This window comes from Typopeltis vanoorti, chromosome 22 (assembly GCF_054136105.1).
Source record: "Typopeltis vanoorti isolate ZY-2024b chromosome 22, IOZ_Tvanoo_1.0, whole genome shotgun sequence".
In the NCBI taxonomy this organism is placed as follows: Eukaryota; Metazoa; Arthropoda; class Arachnida; order Uropygi; family Thelyphonidae; genus Typopeltis; species Typopeltis vanoorti.
In genome coordinates, this window is record NC_143570.1 from 8,893,117 (window position 1) to 8,912,006 (window position 18,890).

At 37.5% G+C, this 18,890-nt stretch overlaps 1 protein-coding gene across 1 annotated transcript in view; it reads left to right on the forward strand.

Annotated features, from left to right (window-relative positions):
• Ppcs (phosphopantothenoylcysteine synthetase) overlaps window positions 1-18,890 on the forward strand; it is a 178,095-nt gene that overhangs the window by 20,266 nt on the left and 138,939 nt on the right. Inside the window, exon 2 of the mRNA XM_090412409.1 lies at window positions 10,651-10,739. Coding sequence (XP_090268535.1) covers window positions 10,651-10,739 — 89 coding nt within the window. The remainder of the gene's footprint in view (window positions 1-10,650; window positions 10,740-18,890) is intronic.

Here is an 18,890-nt window from a genome sequence, read left to right on the forward strand (position 1 = left end):
TCTTCTCTGTTGAGTCAATGGGACACTGCTTCTCCATACATAACTCACTAGCTCCATTTCTGCTCAATTTCAAGTACTTGATCAAATGCTTTAGCAAAATTCAGATAAATCACAATATAAGTTTCTTCTCTGCCCAATATTGTAGTCTGTTATAAAATAAATGGTAACAGATTTTTCAAAAATCTATTTCAAATTAGAACTTTTTTGAATATATTTCAGTTCTAATTTGAATTGTAATTTAAATTAGAACTGAAATATAGTCTTGGAATGATATTTTAGTGCCTGATTTTCTAGAAAATTAGGCACTCAACACAAACATAAACCAACAATTTGGCTATGATATGTATATGATGTGTTTGTTATTTGGCCTCATGGCCCAAATACATTAGATACCTTATAGTGCATTTCAAGAACCAACATCCAAAAATAAATTTCACTGTAGAAAAAGAAACATAACAGCCATCTCCTTTTCCTGGATACTTTGGTTACATCACTTCTAAGTGGTTCATTATCATTTCCTGTTTATAATAACACACACACACTGGAAGTGCCAACATCATCCATCCCAGTAGTACAGCATCCTGAAAACATTTACACAGGGAGCCAGGGTTATTTATTCAAATAACACAGTCTTTGCTACTGAAATTAGATATCTTCACTATACTTTTTTAGCCACTTGCTACAACCCCTGTAAAATATTGGTAATGAGGGGTGCACCACTCTTTGTAATGAGGGGTGCATCCATCCTCTTATTACAAAGATCATAGCAAAACTATTCCCATCCCTTATATTTCAGGTATTTCAGAAAAGATAGCTAAAGTTCTTCACAAATATAATCTCCAAACCATTTTCAAATCACACATCTAACTAGCAAACTTCATTCATTCTAAGGAGCTGCTTCATTCTCTTGCACATCCATGGAGTGTAATAAATTCCTTTTGTCTGCAGTTAGCCTACTTTGAACAGCCTGAGAGCTCTGTTAACATCTGTCTTGAAGAACATAAAAATTATATCCACATTTATCTATATGCGAGTCAGAATTAACAGATCATGCTCTGGACATTCCTTCACATAGGGTTAACATTCATATTAACCCTATGTGAAGGAATGTTAACCCTATGTGAATGTTAACATTCGCATAGGGTTAACATAGGACATTCACATAGGACATTCCTTCACATTGGAAGAAGACAACTGTGCTGCTGCATAGAAGTTGCTATAGGTCTCTAAGAGACCATTTTTAGAATTGTCATCAGCTATGAAGCATGCCCCCAAACCTCAACAAACATGGTTGCTTTATTTGCCTGGGATCTGGAAGTCTGTCATTCTAAGAGTACATTAAGCCTGACTTTTCTTAATTAGTTTTGCTTTTATATGGTTCCTAGAAGACACCTTATTAGAATATTCATTCTTTTCTTTTAGGCTTACACGGTGATCAGAATACATTTTGGAAAATTATGGAGGCAACTACCGTGTTTGAGTAAAACTTTAGTTTAATGTAAACCAAAATCAACACTTGACGTTTAGATCTTTATATCAAGATCATCTTCTGGAGCATATACACTATATACAGAGAAACAAGCTGCACTACAATCTACATGGTTTGCTGAAGTTACTGACCAACTGTTACAACAATTATTGGCCTGATCTCTGGTGAAAAAAAAAAAAAAAAATATAAAGATAACAATTTTGGTGAAGCAGGCCTCTCAGACCATGTTCTCAACACCTTACACCAAATTGATTGTAAAAGTACCTGCTCTCTACACCATACAAAAACCTGGTATGAAAGAAAATTTAAAGGAGCCTGCGAAATTCTGATTAACCACCCTAATATCAACAATAATGGCAGCATAAAAATTCCAAGAATATGGATGGCACATATTCAGCTTACTCTTAGTATATATTATATACTTCTATATTATAGTTAATACTTAGTATCCAGCATACTTTAGGACTTTAAACACTTCAGTTAGTATTGGAAACCATTCCATACCAATTGGTTGAAATTTATATGTATAATCAGGTTTTTAATATATATATATATATAAACATGTTGCTCTCCAGCCCAATGTAAATTTGTAACCAATGGATGATAATAATAATAATAGGACTCAAGCGTTGATGTCGTCAAGGTTTTTTTTTTTCCCACCAGAGATCAAGCCAATAATTGTTGTAATGGTTGGTCAGTAACTTTAGCAAGCCATGTAGATTGCAGTGCAGCTTGTTTCTCTGTATATAGCATATACGCTCCAGAAGATGATCTTGATATAAAGATCGAAATGTCGAGTATTGATTTTGGTTTATATTAAACTAAAGTTTTACTCAAACACGGTAGTTACCTCCATAATTTTCCAAAATGTAGAATATTCATTCCTTTTTCAGTTACAATTTGAATTATTTCTACAACTATCTACCTAGTATAGCCATAAATACTGTTACAACTTTATTATTATTATTATTATTATTATTATTATTATTATTATTATTATTATTACCCAAGACCTCATGGAGTCAAAGACTCATCTGGGAGGTCCTTTTATCACACACACACACACACATCTCATCATACCGTGTCTTAAACACACTCAAACTCCTTGCAGACACCACACTCTCAGGCAAGGCATTCCAATCATTCACAACTCTGCACGAAGAAAACCTGCCTCTCACTCCCCTACTCACACCCTCTTTATACAGTTTCCAGGGATGACCTCTGGTTCTCCCCTGATCTCCCACTATTCTCTGTAGAACTTCTCCACCATTGATCTTATAACAATCCCTTACCTGTAGGTCTTGTAGGTCTCTATCATATTTCCCCGCTTCCTTCTCTCCACCAGACTCTGCAAATCTTCTCAATCTTTCCTCATATGCAACATTCCAGAGGTCAGAAATTACCTTAGTCAGTCTCTTCATCCTTCTGAAAACCCGGTGACCAAATCTGGGCACAATAGTTCATGTGTGGCCTAATCAAAGCCTTATACAATGGAACAAGAATCTCCCTACTTCTACACGTCAGTGTCCGCCACATCATTCCCAGAAGTCTTTGTGTTGTCTTCACAATTTTGGCGATCTGTCCCCTAAATTTTAGATCCTTATCCACTATCACCCCCAGATCTCTTATTTCCTCTACCTCCAACAATATATTCTCACCAAGCATAAATTCTGCATCCCATCTTTGTTTTCCAAATTTTAAAACCTTACATTTTGCAACATGAACTCACATCCCTATTTGCTTGCTCAATCACTCAATTTATTCAAGTCTTCTTGTAAGGCCGCAACATCTTCACTACTCTTTATGGTTCATCCCAACTTTGCATCATCTGCAAACAACTGAATATCTCCAACCAAATCTTCGCCAATATCATTAATTCTTCTTCTTCTGCAGCTTCTCCCACTTAAGTGGGGTCACTGTTTGTTATGAGTCTCCTCCACACCTTCCTGTCTTGGGCTGTCACCACATCCAAGTTCTTCATCTTCAAGTCCTCTTCACTTCGACTCATAATCATAGTTTGAGTTGGCACTGAAGTTTTCCGACCGGATGCCCTTCCTGACATCAACCCTTGCATTTATCCAGGCTTGGGACCGGCACCTATTGAGGCTAGCTTGCCTCCTTCGGTGGCTGCATAAGATGAAATGACTTAGCAAGATAGAAAAGACTCACCCCTAGCCCTCGAATACTCTAATAGCATCAGGGGGAAGGAGCAAGGAGAGGAGAAAGAAGCAAAGAAAGAAGAGGAGGGACCAGTCTACAGAATAATATAACAGATATATATTACATGAAGTAAGGCATGGTCCAGCATCAGGTACCTCGGGTTTGCCATGCCCGTACTCACTAAAGTGAGCCCTTGAGGAAAATATCATTAATATACAAGTTAAATAGTAATGGCCCTAAAACAGACCCCTGAGGCACTCCACTAGTGACTTTCCTTTTCCTGGATATCGTACCCCCATACACAACTTGTTGATACCTATCAGATAGCCAGTCTCCAATCCAATGCACTAATCTAATATCCAACCCCATATGCTCTAGTTTGACTATCAATTTATCATGAGGTAGTCTATCAAAAGCCTTTGAAAAATCTAAGTATATTACTGTGTATCCTTCTCCTCTGTCCAGGGAAGCAGTCATGTTATTGTAATAAGTAAGTAAATTACTAAAACATGACCTCCCTTTAGCAAATCCATGCTGTCCATCAAATATAATACCATTGTTTTCAACCCAACTCTGGATCCTAGTTCTCACAAGCTTCTCCAACAACTTATCCAGAACACCTGACACACAGATAGGCCTATAGTTTGAAACTTGAGTTCGATCACCTCCTTCATGAAGTGGCACAATCTTGCCCTCCTTCTACTCCTTAGGAATTCAACTGAGTGCAAGACTCATATTAAAAAAATATGTCAAGGCAGGTGTCAACTCTTTGGCACATTCCTTCAGAATACGAGGTGATATATTATCAAGTCCCACAGCCTTATTTACATCTAGTTTCTTAAATCCCCAAATACCTCTTGCTCACTTACAGTAGTCTCTCCTCCCCATCATCAACTGCTCTCAATCTCTCCATGAAGTCACATTCACAAGATTGAAAGATCTTTATGAATTGCTCATTAAGTATCTTCACCACACATGCTGCAACAGCTGTCTTTATACCATTTCCACCAATCAGTGTCATCCTTCCATAATCATTCTTTCTTTTGCTGGCTACATATTGAAAGAACTCCCTATGATTCTTTTTGGCTTCATTAGCCAGCTGCTGTTCATACCTCTCTTTAGCTACTCTCACCAACCAAGTCACCCCCCTTGCCTGGTCTTTGTAGACCTCATGGAATTGGTTATTTCCACTTCTCTTATACTGCCTCCACAATGCCCTTTTTCTCTGTATTGCATGTTTAATCTCTTTATTCATCCATCTCACACCTACCTTATTTAACCTTCTCACCCTTGGAATACATTTAGACTTTGCATCTACTAAATAGTTTTTGAAAATCCCCCAAGCTGCATTGATCTCTTTTCCAGCTAACTCCTCATTCCATGCTACACCCACAAGCTGTCTCCTGAGCTCTTCATAATCATCCCCCCCCCCTTGTAGTTCCACATATACCCTTTTTTCACAGGGGTCCTTGCACTGCTGGCAACCACCCAGGTAATCACATCATGGTCACTTTTACGAATTGGTGGATGATTTGACACCTCATTTATAATTACATCCTCTGATGAGATGACAAAATCCAAGACCCTTAATCCTCGTGTGCCCTCATATACATACTGTCTGAGGTAGTTATCCCTCAAAAACTCAAGAAACTCATTTTCTTTACTTCCAGTTGCTATCTCTTCATTCCAGTCTATATTGCCATAATTAAAATCATCCATAATGATCACCCCTTTTCTTATTTGCTTGGCTTATTTGACTATAATTTCACTATCACCACCATCCACATTACCAGGTCTGTGACAATATCCCACCAAGTATTTGATTCTATTCACCTCTATCTCACACCATACTGCCTCAAAACCACTGGCCCTATTTTTCTCTTGCATCTCTACCTTGTATGGACATAACTCTTTCTCTATCATCAGTAACACCCCCCCTCCCTTTTTACCCCTTCTATCCTCACGAAACATATCATACCCTTCCATCTCTATTCCTGTCAGGATGTTGTCCTCATCTAACCATGTCTCACTTGTTCCGACAATCTTTGGGTGAACAGACGCAATTAGTGCAACCATTTCATCTGCCTTGTTTCTTATACTTCTAGCATTGATATACAAACACAACAGCTCATTTCTGGATCTACAGCTAGTTCCACTGATACCACTCACTCGATGTGATCTCTCCATGCTGGACTGGAGCCATTTCCCTTTCTGCTTCTTCATTTTAGAACCCTTTGCAATTCCATCTGTTTCCTCTTGATCCCTGGTCATCCCATTTCTTTCCTGCCTACACATGCCCTCACGTCCTCTTGGAGCATCCACCTTTCTCATGCTGTGTGCCCCTGTCCACCCTGAGCCTCCCTGTTTCCCTGCTCCTCTTGCACACCCATTCTCTCATTTTCTATACTCATACCACTCCCTTTCCCATTCATATCCACTTCTTCAATCTCTCCTGTCTTACTCTCCTGCTCTTCCACATCACTCCCCCTCTTGATCTAATTCATTTTCTCTATTCACTTCTCTACCTTCCAGCAGCAGTCTTTCCAAGCGACTCATGCCATAACCACTCAAATGCAGTCCATTGCTCCCATACAACTTACTTCGTCATTCAAACTCATTCCACACATTAACAAACTGTACTCCCATCTCCTCACACATTTCAGCCAGAATATCATTCATAATCCTTGCTCTCTGCCTCATTTCACCACAATCAGACCTAGGCAACACACCGACTACCCTTCCTGTCACACTATTCTCTTTTATCTTTCCAAGCAGCCTCCTGATATTCATTCTGACATGCCCTTTGTTTTCTTTCAAATCATTTGTACCAATTAATACTATTAACTCTTTTGCTCGCTGCCACCTCATATCCAATGCCTCAATCACTCTACTCATTTTACCACCTGGAAAACATACCTTGTGCATTTTATCCTCTAGCACACCTTTAATAATGGAGTCACCATACAACTTGAACAACATATTAATCTTTAATCTATCAGCAAATCATTTACAACTTTTAGCACATACAAACCACATGTATAATGTGCATATAGTAGCACTCAAGGTTTGAAATGTCCTCCTTTTGCCTTCATGCACACACCCAAAGTCTGTGAGGTCACATATCAAGTGGTATGCATAGCATCCAATGAAAACGCTGCCACTGTTCACTCCAAATCCACATTTAGGCTGACTATGCTAGGGTGTAATTTCATGCAGGCTACTCTCTCAAGCTCCAACCACAATTTGAAGTTCAATGGATTTGGATCAGGACTTCTAGATGGCCAATCAGATGGTTATATGTGGTCAGGTACATTCACCTCCAACCACCATTGTGTGGGCCTCGCTTTGTGTGCAAGGGCTGAGTCCTGTTGCAAGGTACACTGCCTACTGTGAAATGAAGTGGCGTTCAGAGGCCAGCACAGTGTCTTGATACTTTGGGAGGTTTTGACCCCATTCTTGCAGAAATGCAACTTTATCTCCTGATATGCCCCCCCCCCCACACACTAAACCATCACTGATGCAGGGTGATGACCTCTGAATCAAGGATGCTATGGTGGCATGTGCTCTGCAACCATCTGGGGCCTATGCCTGATCATTTTGGCAATTAAATGATTCTTCCTTGTGAAAATCTTCTCATCTGTTTAGAGGATATCTCTGTCTGTTGTTGGCATACCACTGGAGAAGTGCCTTTGATTTTAAAATCCTCTGCTGCATAAATTGTAGTGTTAGGAAGTGTCCAGTAGAATGATGATTGGCATGTGTACAGTTAGTACACATGACATTGTCCTCTGCAAAATGTTCATTTCTTGCAGCATCACTTTCTGCATTCTCACAGGATTATGGCAGAGGTGTGCCTTTACAGTCCTCACAAGCTGTTGTGTCGTAATGCAGCATAGTCAACCTGTTCTTTGGCAGTCAGATACATCTTCTGTATCGTTAATAGTCCTGTATAACGGTTGATAGTCCAATACACAAACATTCTGCTGATTCAGAGTGTTTTAAGTGTGTTGAAAATAACAGGTGGCTACATTCCAACTTTGTCAAGTGCTATTACAGCTACACAGTTCTCATAATCTCCCCACTGCATGTTGTTAACCCATACAACTTAATAATTCTCTCTCTCTCTACTGATAAACTTGCGAATGTTGGCTGCACATGGTGCCACTAATGGAACTGGGCCCGTGCAACTCTGTGGTCAGCACAGGGGATGTGTGAAAGTTGAAACAGTATTTATGATAAGATTATGTAATTAAACACTATGTCTCTACCACGTTTGTAATTTTGTGTTCTGAGGATACTGCTCAGAAATCCAGCAAAATATCAGTATGAATATTATATAAATTAAGTGGATATTAAATCCAACATCATTTCAAAGCCGAATACAGAAACTATAAAAGTTTCATGCAGAAACTATAAAAGTTTCGTGCGAAAAATGACCAGAGAGCTTGCAGGAATACACCTCTGCCGTATTATGAGTCGCCCTAGCCCAAATCTGATAGGAAAGCAAGAATGCTAGAACCTTCTGTATATTGCTTTCTATTGGTTCATTTTGATAAGGTTTGTTTTAATAAGGAAATACCATGAGCAGACATATGAATTCAAAAATATAATAATGGAATAACTCACGTAAAATATTATTTAATAGTATAATTTTCGGCTGTGTATTGCAGGCATCTTCAGTACATTTATAAAGCTAATTGAACAATAACTGACAATTCCAAAGGGCGCCACCTAAGTAGCTATGTAAGATAACTAAAAAGGTCAATCAATTCCCTTTCCCTAACTAAAAAAAAAATTTTTTTTTAAATAATAATTAATAAATAATTAAATAATATATATATATATACACAATAAAAAGTTAGGAAAGATTAGCTGATTTATAAAGTACTATCTCCCATAAAGGGGACATACGTAAGCCATCGAATCTGTTTAAGTTAGGAGAGTGAAGTAGAGTTTCACATGTTTCTTTATAAAGCCGTTACATGAGGAACTGACTTTTGTGAAGAACTCTTGTCTTGTTCCAATGAACTCTATGTCTAGTGATGATGGCATGTTCTGCTAGTCCAGACTGTTCAGGTTCAATGTATTGAATATAAGACTACTTTTCTTCTAGCCGAATAGAGGCAGATCTTCCTCTTCAAATACAGAAGAAATAACATGCATTCCTATCCCTTATGTGCAAGGCATTAGTGAACATATAGCAAAAGTTTTAAAACCACTGAATATTTTTGTTGCCTTTCAACCTTTCAGAAAAATCTCCACCTTTCTCACTTTTCTAAAGGACAAGCTTCCAAATTTCCATTATCCAGGTGTCTACCATATTCCTTGCTCTTGTGGATTATCTTATTTCGGACAAACAGGAAGATCTGCCTCCTTTCGGCTAGAAGAACACCAGTCTTATATTCAATACATTGAACCTGAACAGTCTGGACTAGCAGAACATGCCATCATCACTAGACATAGAGTTCATTGGAACAAGACAAGAGTCCTTCACAAAAGTTGGTTCCTCATGGAACAGCTTTATAAAGAAACTTGTGAAACTCTACTAACTTAAACAGATCCAATGGTTTACATCTATCCCCTTTATGGGAGATAGTACTTTATAAATCAGCTAATCTTTCCTAACTTTTTATTGTGTGTGTATATATATATATATATATATATATATTGTATTTTTATTTTAATTTTTTTTTAGTTAGGAAATTTATTGACTTTTTTAGTTATCTTACATTAGCTACTTGGGTGCACTTGTTGGAATTGTCAGTTATTGTTCAATTAGATTTATAAATGTACTGAAGATGCTTGCGATACACAGGCGAAAATTATACTATTAAATAATATTTTATGTGAGTTATTTTGTTATTATATTTTTGAATTGGTAAGGTTTCACTTCATGCTAGTATTCAAAATGAACCAATAGAAGGCAATATATGGACACTTCTAGCGTTTGTGCTTTCCTATTAGGTTTGGCTAGGGCAACTTGTAGTATGGTGTCGGTGTATTCCCGCAAGCTCTCTGGTCATTTTTTGCACGAAACTTTTATAGTTTCTGTATTCAGTTTTGAAATGATGTCAGATTTAATATCCGACATAATTTTTTTTTTTTAACACGGTTGTAAATTCCATAAAATTTTTAAAACGAATGCTGATCACCGTGTAACCTTAAAAGAAAGGATTTAAAATCCATTTAATTTATATAATTTTGCATCGCCGAAATGAAGCCTTTTGGCTCTTTATTTTAGTCAATATGAATAAATTAATTACAGTAGTCACCCCCCCCCCCTTATCTGCTAGTTTGCTATCTGCATCTTCAGTTATCCACAGTCAACCCTGGTCAAAGATATTAACATGTGAAAGATCAACTTACAAAACTTTCATAGTCTCTACAAGCATTCGGCTTTGAAATAATGTTGGATCTAATATCTACTTTGCCTATGTGATTTTACATCACCAAAATTAATTCATATGGCTCTTTCTTTTCGTAATACAGTTCGGTTGATCTCAGAGATTGTCCAGAACCAGAGTAACTCATTGCAAAAGTGGAGAAAGCTACATACATCTGAGGTTGCTAAGATTTCATTCACATTCAGATAACTTTATTACAGTATGTTGTTATAATTGTTCTGTTTTATTACTAGTTATTGTTGTTAATCTCTTACTGTGTGTAATTTATAAATTTGTCATTGGTATAATAAACTTTGTCATTGGTATTTATGTATAGGAAGAAATATAGTATATATAGGGTTTGCTACTATCTGTGGTTTTAGGTATCAGTGGAAGATGATGGAACCAAATCCTGTCGATACAGGGGACCTACTGTATTTATTTTCCTCTTGGTGTTTATACATTAAGAACTATTATGAATAGATATGTGATGCTCTTTGAAAATTATTAAAGTATGTTCACCTGTATCTCTGTTATTATTATTATTTTAACTTACAGTACTTTATAAATGTATATATTAATTTACCTTTTTTTTTACATAAAATTTTCCAATTTAAGTCTGGAGGTACTACAGTTCCTTTAGAGCACAATACTGTACGTTTTCTGGACAATTTCAGTGCAGGAACTAGAGGATCTGCATCTGCTGAGTATCCTTTGTATATTAATTTATAAGAATTTGAAAATATCCAGATTGTTATTTAAATATTATTAATATTGTAATAAACCTTCATAGAGTCACTGATTTATCATGGGAGATCTCACTCAGTGAGCAACATATCTGTTACATTGAACCTTAAACTCATTCATGCTTATTAGCATTCACAGTACAGCAGTACATTCTCCTCACCTGGCACTTTCCATGTAAAAACTTAATCCTCACTTCTCTCTTCATCACATCTTTACACCAGCGATAGTCTCTATATTCTCACTCCCCACTTTATTATGTAAATCTTTTTAGCTTAACCACTAAATGCAGCGGTTTACATTTCCTCAACAATTTTCCATAACTAGCATTCCAGAGCTGTAATATTGTCTTAGTCACTGATTTCTGAACCCTCTCCAGAGTTTTCACATCACGGTGGAAATCCTGTGACTATACTAATGGTGGTGGTAGGCAGTAGATGGCATAGATGATGATAGTAGTGGCGGTTCAGTATGGTTATTAATCATGGAGGAGACAGAGTTGTAGAAGTAGATGTCCTTCCTCAATGAGTCCTTGGACTCCTTGCAAGTGGCATGTAATAAGAATAATAACTGCACACAATAGTCTATGTATGGTGATCAATGCCTTCTACAGTGGTACAACGACCTCCTTATCTCTACTTGTCAACATGCTCTATCATAGGAACACTATTTGTAGTCTTCTCAGCACTTGCATTATACGCTCTGAACTTCAGGTTTTTGTCAACTATCATTCCTAAATCTTGATGGTTGACAAAGGCCAGCATTCCTAAATCATGAATGTCATCCACCTGTTAATTCACCAGTGCAGTACCCAACCCTATAACTTAAACTCCAGAACACCTATATTCTGCAGATGTCTTTTTGAAGTCCAAAAACATCACTATATATGAGGTTCCTTTAATATTAGCTACTTTATCATAAAATGTAAGTAGATTGCTAAAACACTAGTTTGTGTTTTAGCAATCTACTCTTCACAAACCCATTCTGAGAAAAAAAAATCCTATCCTGGTATGGATACTTGGATGTTGATTGTTACTCATATTGGAATTAATTGGAGAAAACACACATCTAGAGATAATAATTACTAATTAAATTTATTTGGCTAATAAATTCTTATGCCTTTGTCACCAAGAGCATCTTCATGTGCACTAACAAATACAACTAAGCACATGCATACAAGGCAGGATTCTATGGTCCTAACTAGCACCCTCTGTGTGTGTGTGTGTGTGTGTGTGTGTGTGTGTGTGTGTGTGTGTGTGTGTGTGTGTGTGTGTGTGTGTGTGTGGTGATGGAAATTTGATGAGGATCTCAAAATAACAGATTCCCATATTTTAGGTAAAGTGAGGTAGCTGACTTTGTTCATATTTGGTGAATGATGTAATGCAGTGGCAGATTCTAGAAATAATCTGTCCAATTTATATCTGATCCTATATAAAAGGGAGGTTTTGTTCTATTAGTGATGGTGACGGTGTTGTGCATATTGTATATGTTGTGCAGGTAATGCACTACAGCTTTCGGGATCTTCTACCAAAGAAACTATAGTGCATTACCTTCACAACATGTCCATTTGTGTATTAAATGCACTACAGCTGTTCTCGAGTAGCAGACCTTGCCATGGATATGAATCATTGGATCCAATGTAACAAAACCACCCTTTTATATGGGAGCAAATATAAATCAGAGAGATTATTTCTAGAATCTAGAATTTCTAGAATCAACATTCACCAAATTTGAACAAATTTAGCTGCCTTGCTTTACTTAAAATGTAAGAGACTACTATTTTGAGATCTTCAGCAAGTTTCCCACCACAACCATAGAAGGTGCCAGTTTATTTATTTATTCATGTGGGGTTCCCCTCTTTCCTCAACCATCCCTTAGGACTGGTTGAGCCCACTCCTAAGTATGTATTTTTATGACTGTAGATCCACGTGTGTTCACAGGCTGGTTTGCCTGTTCTGAAGGACGAAAAACCCAAGTTTCCAGGTGAAACTTGATTTTTCTTGGGTCACCTACTTCTGTATGAGACTGGTTAACTCACCTTTAGTCAAAAGAGACCAGATATGGTTTCCTCGTGTCATGGATGGAAATCGAACCCAGGTCTTTCTGACTGAAGCGCTTCATCTATACTGACTGAATCCTGTTGTTATTATTATTATCTATTTAGTTACAAAAATAAATTAAGCTAGAGAGTTATATGTTCACATAAAGTTACTCATATAAGAATAAATATATGATCCTATCTTTTATATTTTGTGTTTGCTTTCATGCTAGTGTGCATGTGCTTAGTTGCATTTCTTTTTGCCCAAGAAGATGCCTTGGTAAACAAGCAAAATATTGGCTTAGTAATTTATTAACTAAATAAATGTAGTAATTATTATCTCTAGACATGCATTTTCCCCATTAAACTTCAATATGAGAAAATCCTAAATATATCAACAGAATCCTATATTTTATTCATAAACTATCTCTTCAATACCTTAACGACAACTACAGATATAAGGACTTGTTAATAATTGGAGACATTATCCTAGCACAGTTTTGGAGAATGGTCACTATTTTGCCTTCCTTGGGGATCCGCCCTTTTACAAGCCCCTCCATGTGAGGCACCTGTTCATGGCAGAGGGGGACCACCTCCAAGTGATACTATTGGCATTTATCATAATTCATTTTTGGAAATTATGGAGACAACTACCGTGTTTGAATAAAAACTTTAGTTTACTATTACTAAAATTTTACAATTCAACGTTTCGACCTTTATGTTAAGGTCATCTTCTGGAGCGTACAAATATACACAGGAAACAAGCTATACTACAATCATACTGGTTCGTTAAAGACACTGACTAACCGCTACCACAATTGTTGGCCTGACCTCTGGTGGAAAAAAAAAAAAAAAAAAAAAAAAAAAAAAAAATTGTACATCAGCGCTAAAGTCCTATTATTTGTGTTGTCTACTATATACATATATTAACATCATTCCAGCCAGTTGAAGTGGAATGGTTTCTAATAATAGCAGATTGGCTAGAGTCCTGACTTGTGTTGAATCTTTCAAATTAGGTTGGCTGAATGTGTGCCATCCAGATCCTTGGAATTTTCATACCATCTTTATTGTTGATATTTGGGTGGTTTATCAGGATTTCGCAGGATTCTTTAAATTTTCTTTCGTACCATGTTTTTGTACGGTGTAAGGAGCAGGTGCTTTTCCAGTTGATTTGGTGTAAGGTGTTGAGTGCGTGGTCTGAGAGGCCTGCTTCTCCATAATGGTTATATTTAATGTGTCTAATGTGTTCTTTTTTGCGTATAGGGATTGTCCGTCCTGTTTCACCAATGTACGGTAAGTTACAGGTGCAGTGGATGCAGTAGACTCCAGGATGTGCTAATAGGAGGAGAGGGTCCTTAGAGGAGCTGAATATGGTTTTAAGTTTAGTGGGTGGTTTAAAGGTGGCATTAAGGTTATAATGTTGTAGGATTCTGTTGATTTTTTCTGATAACCCTTTAATGTATGGGATGGCTATGGTTTTACTGTAGTCTAGATTCGTTTTTGTTGTGGTTTTATAGAGTATTTTATTGACAGTATTTTTGTTATAGCCATTGTTTATGAATGTGTCACTAATGATTTTTAGTTCTTGTTTTAGGGCCTGCAGGTTAGAGCAAATCGTTGTGGCTCTGTTTTTAAGGGTGTTTATGACTCCATATTTTTGTGCTGCGTGGTGATATGAATTCGCATGTATGTATTGGCCCGTGTGTGTAGGTTTTCGGTAGACCGTGAAGGATAGATTGCCTGAAGGAAGACGTGTAACTAGTGTGTCTAGGAATGGGAGCGAATTTTGGTTTTCGATTTCGATGGTAAATTGTATGCGTTCGTGTTGTTTGTTTAGGTGGCTGAGGAATGTGTTTAGCGTTTGTCGACCGTGCGGCCAGATCGCGAACACGTCGTCAACGTATCTGAGCCAGATTGTCGGTCGAAGCGTGGCGGAATCAAGAGCCCTTTGCTCAAAGGTTTCCATGTAGAAGTTCGCGATTGGGGGGGATAATGGTGAGCCCATGGCCGTACCTTCCTTTTGTAGGTAGAATTTGTTTTGCCACACGAAGTAACCGGACTTTAGTACGTGGGCAAGGAACACAGGGCACAGAATTAGCAGCAATTAAATCGTTAAAAGCCAAACAAAACATAATAATAACGAAAGCTGATAAAGGCAGTGCCACTGTTGTCCTTGACAGGTCAACATACATACTGCAAATGAACCAACTAGTAGCCGATAACAACACATATAAAATGGTGAATTATAACCCAACAAAGAGGATAAAGGACAAAACAGAAAAACTATTAAAGTCCGTCACTTCTTGGCCACCAGACACAGTTAAAAAACTCAAACCCCACTACGCCCGCCCCCCCAGAATATATGGGGTTCCGAAAATACACAAACAAAATGTGCCCCTTCGACCAATAGTGGAAGGAATAGACAGTCCCAATTACCACCTAGCCAAGAAATTAGCGGCAACACTCAAAGAGTTGGTAGGTCATTCCCCCTCCTACGTAAAAAACACACAACACTTTATAAACATAATCAAAAACATAACACTCGACAAAGACGACTTATTAGTCAGTTTTGACGTTTCTGCCCTTTTCACTAATGTCCCCATCAATGACACAATTCTCCTACTACAGAACAAATTTCCGCCCAACATTACGGCCCTCTTTGCCCACGTACTAAAGTCCGGTTACTTCGTGTGGCAAAACAAATTCTACCTACAAAAGGAAGGTACGGCCATGGGCTCACCATTATCACCCCCAATCGCGAACTTCTACATGGAAACCTTTGAGCAAAGGGCTCTTGATTCCGCCACGCTTCGACCGACAATCTGGCTCAGATACGTTGACGACGTGTTCGCGATCTGGCCGCACGGTCGACAAACGCTAAACACATTCCTCAGCCACCTAAACAAACAACACGAACGCATACAATTTACCATCGAAATCGAAAACCAAAATTCGCTCCCGTTCCTAGACACACTAGTTACACGTCTTCCTTCAGGCAATCTATCCTTCACGGTCTACCGAAAACCTACACACACGGGCCAATACATACATGCGAATTCATATCACCACCCAGCACAAAAATATGGAGTCATAAACACCCTTAAAAACAGAGCCACAACGATTTGCTCTAACCTGCAGGCCCTAAAACAAGAACTAAAAATCATTAGTGACACATTCATAAACAATGGCTATAACAAAAATACTGTCAATAAAATACTCTATAAAACCACAACAAAAACGAATCTAGACTACAGTAAAACCATAGCCATCCCATACATTAAAGGGTTATCAGAAAAAATCAACAGAATCCTACAACATTATAACCTTAATGCCACCTTTAAACCACCCACTAAACTTAAAACCATATTCAGCTCCTCTAAGGACCCTCTCCTCCTATTAGCACATCCTGGAGTCTACTGCATCCGCTGCACCTGTAACTTACCGTACATTGGTGAAACAGGACGGACAATCCCTATACGCAAAAAAGAACACATTAGACACATTAAATATAACCATTATGGAGAAGCAGGCCTCTCAGACCACGCACTCAACACCTTACACCAAATCAACTGGAAAAGCACCTGCTCCTTACACCGTACAAAAACATGGTACGAAAGAAAATTTAAAGAATCCTGCGAAATCCTGATAAACCACCCAAATATCAACAATAAAGATGGTATGAAAATTCCAAGGATCTGGATGGCACACATTCAGCCAACTTAATTTGAAAGATTCAACACAAGTCAGGACTCTAGCCAATCTGCTATTATTAGAAACCATTCCACTTCAACTGGCTGGAATGATGTTAATATATGTATATAGTAGACAACACAAATAATAGGACTTTAGCGCTGATGTACAATTTTTTTTTTTTTTCCACCAGAGGTCAGGCCAACAATTGTGGTAGCGGTTAGTCAGTGTCTTTAACGAACCAGTATGATTGTAGTATAGCTTGTTTCCTGTGTATATTTGTACGCTCCAGAAGATGACCTTAACATAAAGGTCGAAACGTTGAATTGTAAAATTTTAGTAATAGTAAACTAAAGTTTTTATTCAAACACGGTAGTTGTCTCCATAATTTCCAAAAATGCATTCGGATCACCGTGCAAGCCTAAAAGAAAGGATTTATCATAATTGTTTATTCAAAAGAATATAAGTAGAAAATGTCCTGTCTTTGCTCTGCTTCTCCTAGTCTTTTTTTATTGCTTTGTTTTCCAGATCACCATCACCAATGCCCTGCCACTGTTTGCCATGCAGTGTTATCTCTGAACATACAGGGAGGGAGAAATCTTGGTAGTCTTGCACTACTTTGGCCCCTGCTTCAGCAAGACGTCATCCTGGATGGCTCGGTCAGGATCAGTCAGCTAGTTGGTTTGTCTTCAAAGAGTCAATGGTGTTGCAGTAAGTCTCCCTCACCATTTCCAATACTTGATGCAGTGCTATTATAGTATTCTGGGTTACACTAGCATTCCACTTCTGAGTGCAGTTATTGCTTCTGTATAGTGGATGTCCATGTGACTTCAATGGTGGGTGGGGAGCTCTGGAATTGAATTGAATTCTCCCTCTTTATTAGAATGAGTATCAGGGCCTTCAGCAAGTTCCATATATAGAAACCATTTGCACATCAATAATTTATTGTAAAAATTATGGAAACAATTACCATGTTAGAGAAAATTTTCAGTTTAATATAAACCAAAATAATCACTTGATATTTTGACCTTCACATTAAGGGTTATCATCTGGCATATACACATATATACAAAGAAACATACTGCACTACAATCTAATGATAAATTTAGTTTAATCCTTTATCCAAGTGTGAGCAAACAAAGTTTGCACCTGAAAATATCTTCAGGACTGGGGTAAGGTAGTACAACACTGGGAAACTCGTAGCAAAGGTGGATCAAGATAACATCACTCCTATCTCAGTATCTCCCACAATGCAAAACACATCTCCTTGCGGATATGTATAATGTTATGTATTAAGGGAAGGGCCACTATCCAGACTAGTTTCGACCTTTATTGAGATCTCTTCAGTGGCAGCCAGGCCCAGAAGTGGAGATGCCTGGTGTATTAATTTATTCAACAGATGAATGTGGCCCTTCCCTTAATGTATAACATTATACATATCTGCAAGGAGATGTGTTTTGCATTATGGGAGATACTGAGATAGGAGTGATGTTAGCTTGGTCCACCTTTGCTACGAGTTTCCAGGTGTTGTACTACCTTACCCCAGTCCCGACGATATTTTCAGGTGCAAACTTTGTTTGCTCACACTTGGATAAAGGATTAAACTAAATTTATTATAGTCTAACCAAGTGAAAAATAAACTTTCTACAATCTAATGGTATGTTAAAGTTACATTGATTTGGTCAACCATTAAAACTCCTGGCCTGACCTGTAGTGAAAAAAAAAAAAACTTTACTACATCAATTTATTAAGCCAGAGAGTGACATGTTCACACAAAGTTATTCATATGAGTATAAATATAAGTTAAAATAAATAGTATGACTGGTGGCCAATAAAAGCTGAAATAATTGTTTAGAGTCTTAAAGTCAGGGTTTCTTGTAAAACTTGAAGAACTAAGTGGGCTGAATGTGTGCTATCTAAATTCTTGGGATTTTTATGCCACCATTATTATTAAGATTAGGATGGTTAATCAACATTTCCAGGATTCTTTAAATTTTCATTCATACCAGGTTTATGGATAGTGATTGTATGTCTTAGGGATTGTACGGTTGACCAAATCAATGTAACTTTCGAGCATACCATGTAAATTGTAGTGCAGCTTGTTTCTTTGTATATATGTGTATATTCCAGAAGATGACCTTAATCTGGATTAAGGTCATCATCTGGATTTTGGTTTATATTAAACTGAAGTTTTTCTCTAACATGGTAGTTGTTTCCATAATTTTCACAATGAATTCTGATCACTGTGTAACCATGAAGGAAAGTACAGAAATAAATCATAGAAACCTGAAAATATTCCACCTTTTCTCATTATTTATTCAACAGATGAATGTGCAATCAAGAAGATATCATATTTCTTTATTTAGAAGGATTTGGAAAAGTAAGC